The 13,572-nt window shown below is 44.7% G+C and overlaps 1 protein-coding gene across 26 annotated transcripts in view; it reads right to left on the bottom strand.

The window, feature by feature from the left end:
* Window positions 1-13,572, bottom strand: part of tpm1 (tropomyosin 1) — a 38,020-nt gene that overhangs the window by 10,798 nt on the left and 13,650 nt on the right. For 10 of the 26 annotated variants that reach the window (XM_062963100.1, XM_062963122.1, XM_062963111.1 and 7 more), the window contains 4 exons: window positions 6,801-6,934; window positions 4,626-4,743; window positions 3,432-3,502; window positions 807-882 (listed from right to left, as the gene is read on the bottom strand). In XM_062963100.1, coding sequence (XP_062819170.1) covers window positions 807-882; window positions 3,432-3,502; window positions 4,626-4,743; window positions 6,801-6,934 — 399 coding nt within the window. Of the gene's footprint in view, window positions 1-806; window positions 883-3,088; window positions 3,165-3,431; window positions 3,503-4,625; window positions 4,744-6,800; window positions 6,935-13,111; window positions 13,270-13,572 lie in introns of those variants that run through there. The other 16 variants (XM_062963113.1, XM_062963107.1, XM_062963101.1 and 13 more) reach the window with 8 other exon arrangements.

The following is a 13,572-nucleotide window of genomic DNA, read 5'->3' as shown; positions in this document are numbered from 1 at the left end:
CATTCTTTATTTCTCCGACGACAAAGGCAATCTAGAAGCTATAAATCTGAGATCTCAGGAACTCCACTATTCTCTCCTCCTTTCTACCACCTAATAGTCGCACCCCATTTTTTTGTATTCTTCACATAATAGTCGCACCCCATTCCTTATTTCTCCGAAGACAAAGGCAATCTAGAAGCTATAAATCTGAGATCTCAGGAACTCCACTCTTCTCTCCTCCCTTCTACCACCTAATAGTCGCACCCCATTTTTTTGTATTCCTCACATAATAGTCGCACCCCATTCCTTATTTCTCCGAAGACAAAGGCAATCTAGAAGCTATAAATCTGAGATCTCGGGAACTCCACTCTTCTCTCCTCCTTTCTACCACCTAATAGTCGCACCCCATTTTTTTGTATTCCTCACATAATAGTCGCACCCCATTCCTTATTTCTCCGAAGACAAAGGCAATCTAGAAACTATAAATCTGAGATCTCGGGAACTCCACTCTTCTCTCCTCCTTTCTACCACCTAATAGTCGCATCCCATTTGTTGTATTCCTCACATAATAGTCGCACCCCATTCCTTATTTCTCCGAAGACAAAGGCAATCTAGAAACTATAAATCTGAGATCTCGGGAACTCCACTATTCTCTCCTCCTTTCTACCACCTAATAGTCGCACCCCATTTTTTGTATTCCTCGCATAATAGTCGCACCCCCATTTGTCTTATTTCTCCGAAGACAAAGGCAATTTAAAAGCTATGAAATGGTCTCCTGACCCCAAGTCAACTGCAAAGCCCATGGTGCTGCTGCCTGGGAGGCCTACCTTCTCGGCCTGAGCTTCCAGGGACCTCAGGTTGTTGGTCACCGTTTTCAGCTCCTCTTCAAGTTCAGAGCATTTGCTATTATGTGGGGACCGGAGGAAGAAGGAAGGAAAGAAGGAAGAAGGAAGGAAAGGAGGAAGGAAAAGACGGAGAGGAAGAAAGAGAGAGAAACAATGAGAAATGGGTCTCAAGGGGGTCTCAAGGGGGTCCCCAAAGCAGCCGAACAAACTGGGATGGGAAAGGTAGTTAGGCGCAATGGTCAAACCGGGACCGTATTAATATTCTTGGGGTGGCAAAAGTCTGGCCAATTCTGAATTATTTGGACATCCAACATTTGCTCCGTTCTGAAGGAAGAGGGTCAATGCCTTTATTGCCAAGCCATAACAAAAATATAATAATAATAATAATAATAATAATAATAATAATAGAATTGTAATTGTCAAATTTGGCACAAAGTTGCCTTATTAGGATGCCCAACATTGGCTCTAGTCTTAGGGATGATGATGATGATGATAGGAGTGAAATGGTCAAATTTGGTCCAAAATTGTCTTGGGAAGGTAATAAAAATAATAGTAATAATAAAATAAATTTTAATTTACTACCCACCTCTCCTTTTGGAAAATGGTGCTCTTGTTGCAAGGCCAATAATAATAATAATAATAATAATAATAATTATTATTATTATTATTATTTTGTAATGGTCAAATTTGGCCCGCCCAACATTGGTTCTAGTCTTGGGAAGATAATAATAATAATAATAATAATAATAATAATAATAATAATAATAATAAAAAACAAGATTGCAATATTCAAATTTGGCCCAAATTTGTCTTGTTGGAATGCCCAACATCGGCTCTAGTCTTGGGAAGGTAATAATAATAATAATAATAATAATAATAATAATAATAATAATAATAATAGGATTGCATTTGTCAAATTTGGCCCAAAGTTGTCCTATTGGGATGCTCATCATTGATTCTAGTCTTGGGAAGGTAATAATAATAATAATAGAATTGCAATAGTCAAATTTAGCCCAAAGTTGTATTCTTGGGAAGCCCAACATTGGCTCTAGTCTTGGGAAGGTAATAGTAATACAGTAATAATAATAATAATAATAATAATAATAATAATAATAATAATAATAGAATTGCAATAGTCAAATTTAGCCCAAATTTGTCTTCTTGGGATGCCCAACATTGGTTCTAGTCTTGGGAAGGTAATAGTAATAATAATAATAATAATAATAATAATAATAATAATAATAATAATAGGATTACAATGGTCAAATTTAGCCCAAATTTGTCTTCTTGGGATCCTCAATATTGGCTCTAGTCTTGGGAAGGTAATAGTAATAATAATAATAATAATAATAATAATGATAATGATAATAATACATCACACAGTCCTAGACACTTGGGAAGTGTTCGACTTGGGATTTTGTGATATGAAATCCAGCATGTCTATCTTGTTAGCTGTGTCACACTATGTCTTTGTGTCAATAATAATAATAATAATAATATTGGCCAATTTAATAATAATAATAATAATAATATTAATAAATCACACAGTCCTAGACACTTGGGAAGTGTTTGACTTGTGATTTTGTGATACGAAATCCAGCACGTCTATCTTGTTTGCTGTGTCATAATAATAATAATAATAATAATAATAATAATAATAATAATAATAGTAGTAGTATTGTTTTGGCGAGGTGTCTGTTTTGGAATGAGCCCCAAAGGGAGGCTCTGTCAATGTGTCATTCATTCCTCCGGTTCCCTGGGGTCAGAAACTCTTTGGGGGATTGGCACCCATGACCTTGTTGTATTCCTTGTTGTATTCCCAGTTGTATTCCTGGGATCCCCAACATATATTATTATTATTATTATTATTATTATTATTATTATTATTATTATTATTATTAGTATTCTTATTAGTATTATTATAGTTTTGTTTTGGAATGAGCCCCAAAGGGAGGCTCTGTCAGTGTGTCATTCATTCCTCCGGTTCCCTCCCTGGGGTCAGAAACCCTTTGGGGGATTGGCACCCATGACCTTTGTTCCCAGGGGGTCCGGCTGCTTTTTGGGGTCTCCAAGGGTTAGTGGCACCAACACGGAGAGACACGCGTGAGAGAAGCCTTCCGAGAGGGAGCAGCAGGAGCCCAAGGCGGTGGCGGAAGCGGAAGGAGAGCAGAAGGAAAGCGGAGGGAGGGAGGCAGAGCCGCGGCCGGCCGGAGGGTCAAGTGTCCGGTCGAGGGGGGAGCGGGGGGGGAGTGTCCGGGCAGTACCTTCTCCTCGGCCGCCAGGAGCGCCTTCAGGGTTTGGTCGACGAGGCGGAGCTGCTCCTCCAGCTGCCGGACCTGGCTGTGAGCGGGCGAGACGGGGAAGGCACACGCGTCCGTTGGCAAGGCAGCCCCCCAGGGACCCCGCGGCCACCCCCCAAAAACACACAACGCCATGCCGCCACAACACACACACACACACACACACACACCCCAAAGCCATCGCCCCGGATGCAAGCCCGGCCGGAGGCAGCACAAAGCATCCCAAGACAGACAGACAGACAGACAGACAGGTGCCCAGACGTCCAAACAAAGGACGGACGGACGGACGGACGGAAGGGACACTGACCTTTCCGACAGCTCGGCCCGCTCTTCCGCACGCTCCAGGTCGCTCTCAATGATCACCAGTTTACGGGCCACCTAGACAGACAGACAGACAGACATAAATATATATGCAAATAGGATGCATTTCCTGGCAACAACAAGACCACGTATGGTCATCCATCACTACTGACCCAGAGGTCTTGAGTTCGAAGCCATCCAGGTCGGAGTGAGTTCCCGACCATCAATAGCCTAGCTCGCTGTTGACCTATGCAGCCCAAAAGACAGTTGCATCTGTCAAGTAGGGAATTTAGGTACCGCTTTATGCGGGGAGGCTAATTTAACTAATTTACGACACCAAAAAAACCTCCAGCAGCGTGTGGAAAGGAATGAGGAAATATTCCATCAAGAACTTGGTGTCACAAGGTGATGATGAAGCAGCAGGTCCCCCTTTATGGTCATAAATCACTACTGACCGAAACGTCATGAGTTCGGAGCCCGGTCGGAGTAAGCTCCCAACCTTCAATAGCCTAGCTCGTTGTTGACGTAAGTAGGTCGAAAGACAGTTGCATTGTTGAGTAGAAAAATCTAGGTACTGCTTTATGAGAGGAGGCTAATTTAACTAATTTACGACACCATAAAAACCTCCAGCAGCGTGTGGAAAGAATGAGGAAATATTCCATCAAGGACTTGGTGTCACAAGTGGACAATGAAGTGGCAGCTCCCTCTGTGGCTAGGTACTGCTTTATGCAGGGAGGCTAATTTAACTAATTTACAACACCATCTAAACATCCAGTAGTGTGAAGAAAGGAATGAGGAAGTACCCCGTCAAGGACTCGGTGTCACAAATGGACGGTGAAGCGGTAGCTCCCTCTGTGACTAGGTACAGCTTTATGTGTGGAGGCTAATTTAATTTATGACATCATGAAAGCCTCCAGCAGCATGCAGATAGAATGAGGAAGTACCCCATCAAGGACTCGGTGTCACAAATGGGTGGTGAAGCGGTAGCTCCCTCTGTGACTAGGTACAGCTTTATGTGTGGAGGCTAATTTAATTTGCAACATCATAAAAACTTCCAGCAGCGTGCGGAAAGGAATGAGGAAGTACTCCATCAAGGACTCGGTGTCACAAGCGGAAGACGAAGTGGCAGCTCCCCCGGTGGCTGGAATTGGTTGCTGCCCTTCAGAACCAACCCAACGGTTCCGGCCCGGGGCCAACGCACCTCCTCATACTTGCGGTCGGCATCCTCTGCGATGTGCTTGGCCTCCTTGAGCTGGATCTCCTGGATCTCCATCTTCTCCTCGTCCTTCAGGGCCCGGCTCTCAATCACCTTCATCCCTCTGCAAGCAAAGAACGAAGGAAGGAAGGAAGGAAGGAAGGAAGGAAGGAAGGAAGGAAGGAAGGAAGGAAGGAAGGGAGGAAGGAAGGAAGGAAAAAAAGGCTCAAGGGATGGAAACGGGCTCGGATTGGAGCCCATTAAATGCTGGTCCTGTTGGTCCTGGATGCTTCTGCGCTCAATGCAGTTTAATGGCCACAGCCGAAGGCTATGCAATCTGGGATTTGTAGTTTGGTGGGGCATCTAGTCTTGGGGATGGCAATAATAATAATAATAATAATAGGATTGCATTGTCAAATCTGGTGCAAATTTGTATTCTTGGCATGCCCAACATGTATAATAATAATGTAAAGAAGTGTGATGACAGGGATGGAATCTTTTTGGATCCCACCGCTGCCACCAAATGTAAAGAAGTGTACATTTGGTGGCAGCGGTGGGATCCAAAAAGATTCCATCCCTGTCATCACACTTCTTTACAAATAATAATAATAATTTTAATATAATTTCGTGTCAAAAGAATTGAATAATAATAATAATAATAATAATAGGATTGCAATAGTCAAGTCTGGCTCAAATTTGTATTCTTGGCATGCCCAACATATATTTAATTAAATAATAATAATAATAATAATAATAATAATAATAATAATAATAATGGGATTGCAATGGTCAAATCTGGCCCCAATTTGTATTCTTGGCATGCCAGCATATATTTAATTATATAATAATAATAATAATAATAATAATAATAATAATAATAATAGGATTGCAATGGTCAAGTCTGTCCCAAATTTGTATTCTTGGCATGCCCAACATATAATAATAATAATAATAATAATAATAATAATAATAATAATAGGATTGTATGGTCAAATCTGGTGAAAATTTATATTCTTGCCATGCCCAACACATATTTAATTACATAATAATAATAATAATAATAATAATAGGGTTGAAATGGTCAAGTCTGCCCAAATTTGTATTCTTGGCATGCCCAACATATATTTAATAATAACAATAATAATAATAATAATAATAATAATAATAATAATATGGTCAATTTTAGCCCAAATTTGTATTCTTGGGCTAGTCTTGAGGAAGATGATAATAATAATAATAATAATAATAATAATAATAGGGTTGAAATGGTCAGATCTGGCCCATGTTTGTATGCTTGGCATGCCCAACACATATTTAATTATATAATAATAATAATAACTGCTGAACCAAAGCCAAAGGCTGATTCAGGAACCCCCGGAGAGACATCACTCCTCATTGAATGGCCCGTGCTCAATGCTATGCAATGCTGGGATTTGTAGTTTGGTGAGGCATCTAGTCTTGGGGAAAGTAATAATAATAATAATAGGATTGCATGGTCAAATCTGGCCCATATTTGTATGCTTGGCATGCCCAACACATATTTAATTATATAATAATAATAATAATAATAATAATAATAATAATAATAATATTGCAATGGTCAATTTTAGCCCAAATTTGTATTCTTGGACTAGTCTTGGGGAAGGTGATAATAGTCGTAGTAGTAGTAGCAATAATAATAATAATACAGTCCTAGGCACTTGGAAAGTTTTTGACTTGTGATTTTGTGAAACGAAATCCAGCATGTCTATCTTGTTTGCTGTGTCATAATAATAATAATAATAATAATAATAATAATAATAATAATAATAATAATAATAATAATATGACAATGGTCAATTTTAGCCCAAATTTATATTCTTGTCATGCCCAACATATATTTAATTATATTATTATAATAATAATAATAATAATAATAATAATAATAATAATAATAATAATAATAATAGCTGAACCAAAGCCAAAGGGAAAGATGCTTCAGGAACCCCTGGAGGTGCTCTTGGATGGGAGTCAACTCTCATTGAATGGCTTGTGCTCAATGCTATGCAATGCTGAGATTTGTAGTTTGGTGAGGCCTGATGCACATCCTTTGGTGGAGATGCTCAAGGCCTTGCAAAGTGACTTCCCAGGCGGTCCCATAGCATGGAGTGAAGCCACGGAGGTGGGGGTCCCGGTGCCCACCTCTCGCTCTCGTCGGCGGCCTTCTCGGCCTCCTCCAGCTTCTGCAGGGCGGTGGCCAGGCGCTCCTGGGCCCGGTCCAGCTCCTCCTCCACCAGCTGGATCCGCCGGTTCAGAGAGGCCACGTCGCTCTCCGCCTGCAAGACACAGTGACCGTCAGGGTCCAGAACAACACGACCCCAAGACCAGTCTGTGGACACTCCTTGCGCAAACCCAGAGGAAACACAAGACGGGAATTACGGGGTTTTCCGGGTCCGAAACGTGCATCTAAACCAGGTATGGACCAACTACGGTGCCAATGATAACACAGTTCCGACCAGGCCTGGGCCAACTTCGGCCCTCCAAATGTTCTGGACTCCAACTCCCACAATCCCCAATGGCCCAAGCCTGGTCCAAACTCTGCCAACTTCATAAGGTGTCACCTTCGGCCCTCCAGATGTTTTGGACTCCAATTCCCACAATCCCCAATGGCCCAAGCCTGGTCCAAACTCTGCCAACTTCATAAGGTGTCACCTTTGGCCCTCCAGATGTTCTGGACTCCAACTCCCACAATCCCCAATGGCCCAAGCCTGGTCCAAACTCTGCCAACTTCATAAGGTGTCACCTTTGGCCCTCCAGATGTTTTGGACTCCAATTCCCACAATCCCCAATGGCCCAAGCCTGGTCCAAACTTTGCCAACTTCATAAGGTGTCACCTTTGGCCCTCCAGATGTTTTGGACTCCAATTCCCACAATCCCCAATGGCCCAAGCCTGGTCCAAACTCTGCCAACTTCAAAAGGTGTCACCTTTGGCCCTCCAGATGTTTTGGACTCCAACTCCCACAATCCCCAATGGCCCAAGCCTGGTCCAAACTTTGCCAACTTCATAAGGTGTCACCTTTGGCCCTCCAGATGTTTTGGACTCCAATTCCCACAATCCCCAATGGCCCAAGCCTGGTCCAAACTCTGCCAACTTCATAAGGTGTCACCTTTGGCCCTCCAGATGTTTTGGACTCCAACTCCCACAATCCCCAATGGCCCAAGCCTGGTCCAAACTGTGCCAACTTCATAAGGTGTCACCTTCGGCCCTCCAGATGTTTTGGACTCCAACTCCCACAATCCCCAATGGCCCAAGCCTGGTCCAAACTGTGCCAACTTCATAAGGTGTCACCTTTGGCCCTCCAGATGTTTTGGACTCCAACTCCCACAATCCCCAATGGCCCAAGCCTGGTCCAAACTTTGCCAACTTCATAAGGTGTCACCTTTGGCCCTCCAGATGTTTTGGACTCCAACTCCCACAATCCCCAATGGCCCAAGCCTGGTCCAAACTTTGCCAACTTCATAAGGTGTCACCTTTGGCCCTCCAGATGTTTTGGACTCCAACTCCCACAATCCCCAATGGCCCAAGCCTGGTCCAAACTGTGCCAACTTCATAAGGTGTCACCTTTGGCCCTCCAGATGTTTTGGACTCCAATTCCCACAATCCCCAATGGCCCAAGCCTGGTCCAAACTCTGCCAACTTCATAAGGTGTCACCTTTGGCCCTCCAGATGTTTTGGACTCCAACTCCCACAATCCCCAATGGCCCAAGCCTGGTCCAAACTGTGCCAACTTCATAAGGTGTCACCTTTGGCCCTCCAGATGTTTTGGACTCCAATTCCCACAATCCCCAATGGCCCAAGCCTGGTCCAAACTCTGCCAACTTCATAAGGTGTCACCTTTGGCCCTCCAGATGTTTTGGACTCCAACTCCCACAATCCCCAATGGCCCAAGCCTGGTCCAAACTTTGCCAACTTCATAAGGTGTCACCTTTGGCCCTCCAGATGTTTTGGACTCCAATTCCCACAATCCCCAATGGCCCAAGCCTGGTCCAAACTTTGCCAACTTCATAAGGTGTCACCTTTGGCCCTCCAGATGTTTTGGACTCCAATTCCCACAATCCCCAATGGCCCAAGCCTGGTCCAAACTCTGCCAACTTCATAAGGTGTCACCTTTGGCCCTCCAGATGTTTTGGACTCCAACTCCCACAATCCCCAATGGCCCAAGCCTGGTCCAAACTTTGCCAACTTCATAAGGTGTCACCTTTGGCCCTCCAGATGTTTTGGACTCCAATTCCCACAATCCCCAATGGCCCAAGCCTGGTCCAAACTTTGCCAACTTCATAAGGTGTCACCTTTGGCCCTCCAGATGTTTTGGACTCCAATTCCCACAATCCCCAATGGCCCAAGCCTGGTCCAAACTCTGCCAACTTCATAAGGTGTCACCTTTGGCCCTCCAGATGTTTTGGACTCCAACTCCCACAATCCCCAATGGCCCAAGCCTGGTCCAAACTTTGCCAACTTCATAAGGTGTCACCTTTGGCCCTCCAGATGTTTTGGACTCCAATTCCCACAATCCCCAATGGCCCAAGCCTGGTCCAAACTTTGCCAACTTCATAAGGTGTCACCTTTGGCCCTCCAGATGTTTTGGACTCCAACTCCCACAATCCCCAATGGCCCAAGCCTGGTCCAAACTGTGCCAACTTCATAAGGTGTCACCTTTGGCCCTCCAGATGTTTTGGACTCCAATTCCCACAATCCCCAATGGCCCAAGCCTGGTCCAAACTCTGCCAACTTCATAAGGTGTCACCTTTGGCCCTCCAGATGTTTTGGACTCCAACTCCCACAATCCCCAATGGCCCAAGCCTGGTCCAAACTGTGCCAACTTCATAAGGTGTCACCTTTGGCCCTCCAGATGTTTTGGACTCCAATTCCCACAATCCCCAATGGCCCAAGCCTGGTCCAAACTCTGCCAACTTCATAAGGTGTCACCTTTGGCCCTCCAGATGTTTTGGACTCCAACTCCCACAATCCCCAATGGCCCAAGCCTGGTCCAAACTTTGCCAACTTCATAAGGTGTCACCTTTGGCCCTCCAGATGTTTTGGACTCCAATTCCCACAATCCCCAATGGCCCAAGCCTGGTCCAAACTTTGCCAACTTCATAAGGTGTCACCTTTGGCCCTCCAGATGTTTTGGACTCCAATTCCCACAATCCCCAATGGCCCAAGCCTGGTCCAAACTCTGCCAACTTCATAAGGTGTCACCTTTGGCCCTCCAGATGTTTTGGACTCCAACTCCCACAATCCCCAATGGCCCAAGCCTGGTCCAAACTTTGCCAACTTCATAAGGTGTCACCTTTGGCCCTCCAGATGTTTTGGACTCCAATTCCCACAATCCCCAATGGCCCAAGCCTGGTCCAAACTTTGCCAACTTCATAAGGTGTCACCTTTGGCCCTCCAGATGTTTTGGACTCCAATTCCCACAATCCCCAATGGCCCAAGCCTGGTCCAAACTCTGCCAACTTCATAAGGTGTCACCTTTGGCCCTCCAGATGTTTTGGACTCCAACTCCCACAATCCCCAATGGCCCAAGCCTGGTCCAAACTTTGCCAACTTCATAAGGTGTCACCTTTGGCCCTCCAGATGTTTTGGACTCCAATTCCCACAATCCCCAATGGCCCAAGCCTGGTCCAAACTTTGCCAACTTCATAAGGTGTCACCTTTGGCCCTCCAGATGTTTTGGACTCCAACTCCCACAATCCCCAATGGCCCAAGCCTGGTCCAAACTTTGCCAACTTCATAAGGTGTCACCTTTGGCCCTCCAGATGTTTTGGACTCCAACTCCCACAATCCCCAATGGCCCAAGCCTGGTCCAAACTGTGCCAACTTCATAAGGTGTCACCTTTGGCCCTCCAGATGTTTTGGACTCCAATTCCCACAATCCCCAATGGCCCAAGCCTGGTCCAAACTCTGCCAACTTCATAAGGTGTCACCTTTGGCCCTCCAGATGTTTTGGACTCCAACTCCCACAATCCCCAATGGCCCAAGCCTGGTCCAAACTGTGCCAACTTCATAAGGTGTCACCTTTGGCCCTCCAGATGTTTTGGACTCCAATTCCCACAATCCCCAATGGCCCAAGCCTGGTCCAAACTCTGCCAACTTCATAAGGTGTCACCTTTGGCCCTCCAGATGTTTTGGACTCCAACTCCCACAATCCCCAATGGCCCAAGCCTGGTCCAAACTGTGCCAACTTCATAAGGTGTCACCTTCGGCCCTCCAGATGTTTTGGACTCCAACTCCCACAATCCCCAATGGCCCAAGCCTGGTCCAAACTGTGCCAACTTCATAAGGAGTCACCAGGTATTTTGGACTCCCAACTCCAATTCCTAACGGACGGTGATAGTAACATACTATAATATAAATATAATAATATACTATAATATTATAATATAATAGTGTAATATAATAAATTATATAAATAAAGAAAATATATAATATAAATATACTATATAATATATACTATAATATAAAATTATAATATAATAAATATATATAATAATAAAATATACTAATATATTATAATAAAATATATAATATAACATATACTATATAATACACACACACACACACATATATAATATAACTGGGGATGTTTTGCACTCCTACTCCCACAATTTCCAATGGGCCAAGCCTGGTCCAAACTGTGCCAACTTCATATAATATTATATATAAATATAATATATAATATAATAATATACTATAATAATATAATAAAATAAATTATAAAATAAATATAATAATATATAATATAAAATTATAATATAATATATATAATAAATAATATATAATAAAATATAAAAATAAATAAAATAATATATAATATAAATATACTATATAATATGATTATATATATATATATATATATATATATATATATATATAAATAACTGGGGATGTTTTGCCGCCAAGATCTGAGTTTTCCATCCCTGTCTTCAGGCTCAAAAGAACATCTTGTTTTCAGATTCAAGGAGGGCAAAACTGTCCCCGAACAATCCCTTGACCGTCAATGATTACGTGCAAGGCAACCCAGGCCGAGCTGCGGCCACTTGATGAAAGGTCAGCTTCTTCCTTCCTGTTCTAACCTAGAAGCCTATATATATATATATATATATATATATATATATATATATATATATATATATTATATTATATTATATTATATTATATTTGTGGCTGAGCAAACCTCTCCTTATATGGTCAGGAAAAATCCCACCACAAGGAAGCCACAAAACCAGGTCTCCTCCGCTTTCTGTTTGCAGCAGAGTTTCGCTCTGATGAGAAGCCGGGGTTAATGATTGACATCTCTTTCCAAAAAGGCATGAAAACGGCTTCCTCTGGGGTCACAAGGGAGGTCGGCAAAGGCCTTCTGGTGGTCTTAGGAATGTCTTCTGTTGGTCATAGAAGGTTTGGCCCAATTCTGTTGCTGGTGGGGGGTCCAAGGGGCTCTCTGGTTGTAGATGAACTATAAATCCCAGGAACTACAACTCCCAAATGCCAAGATTGGAGAGATGGAAGGTCCAGAGGGAGAAAAGGAGGGGAAAATGGAAGGATAGAGAGGGAGAAATGGAGGAGTGGGGCTGTTCTTGCTTCTCCCCCTTGAACACGACCCCTTTGCCCCTGCAAAGACCCCCAAATGGGGCTGCAAAGGGGAGGAGAGAAGCAGGGGAAATCATGGAGAAAAGGAGGAGAAGAAAAAGGGCTCCTCGTGGAGGGCGCAAAGCTTGGAGAGAGAGAAGGATAAAAGAGGGATCAATGGAAGGATAGAAAGGGAGGGGGGCCGCTTTCTTCCTCGAGACTTGCCCTCTTTCTTGAGACCCCTTTCCCTTTGCAAAGACCCCCAATTTGGGGCTGCAAAGAGGGCAAAAGGAAGCAGGGGGAGCCCTGTATAAAAGCCCTTCCAGTCTGGAGAGGAGGGAAGAATGAAAGGATGCAGAGGGAGGAAAGGAGGAGTGATGATGTCCTTCCTTCTCCCCCTTTGCCCTTGCAAAGACCCCCAGATGGGGCTGCAAAGGGGGCGAAGAGAAGCCGGGAAAGAAGGGCAAAAGGGCGTCTCAATCTTGGAGAGATGGAAGGAGAGAGTAAGAAAAGGAAGGAGGGATCTATGGGAGGAGTGGGGCTGCAGTTCCTTCTCCTCCTTGGAAATGAAGACCCCCCCAAATGGGGCTGCAAAGGGGGCGAAGAGAAGCAGGGGGGGGGGGGGAATGGATCAAAGGAGAAGGAAGGGGCGCCTTTGGCAAGAGTGCAAAACGTGGGGCGAGGAATGGATGGAAGGAAGGAAGAAAAGAAGGAAGAAGAGGAAGGAGAGAAGGAAGGAAGAAAAGAAAGAAAGGAGGAAGGAGAGAAGGAAGGAGAGAAGGAAGGAGAGAAGAAGGGAAGAATGAAGGAAGGGGAGGGAGGGAGGGAGGGAGGGGAGGGGGCGTGGGCGGAGGGTCGGTGCGTGGGGCGTGGGCCCGACTACCTGCTCTCGGAGGCCCCTCTGGTGCTGGAGCTCGGCCTGGAGGCTCCCCGCGCGGCCCTGGGCGTCGTCGGCCTGGTCCTGGAGGCTCCGGATCTTCCTCCGAACCGCCTCCAGAGAACTCGGGCCCCCCGCCATCCGGGGAGGAGAGAAGGGAGGAGGGAGAAAGAAAGAAAGAAAGAAAGAAAGAAAGAAAGAAAGAAAGAAAGAAAGAAAGGCCCCGGAGAGCGTGGCTTCCCTCCCTTCCCTCCTTCCTTCCTTCCTCCCTCTTTTGCTCCAAAAGCCCTGCAAAAAACCAAGAGTCCGCTCCCAAGGGTCCGGATCCTTCCTTCCTTCCTTCCTTCCTCCTCCTGCTCTTTCCAGTCCGGAAGCAGCCAGGACCCGAACCAGGCGCCTCCTCGGAGGAAGGAAGGCCCCGCCCGCAGGAAAGGGCGGAGCCAAAAGCACACCTGGGCCCGCCCCCC

Source organism: Anolis carolinensis, unplaced genomic scaffold (assembly GCF_035594765.1).
Source record: "Anolis carolinensis isolate JA03-04 unplaced genomic scaffold, rAnoCar3.1.pri scaffold_11, whole genome shotgun sequence".
Classification (NCBI taxonomy): Eukaryota; Metazoa; Chordata; class Lepidosauria; order Squamata; family Dactyloidae; genus Anolis; species Anolis carolinensis.
Note: the sequence above shows the minus strand (reverse complement) of the source record. Positions and strands in the feature narration are given on the sequence as shown.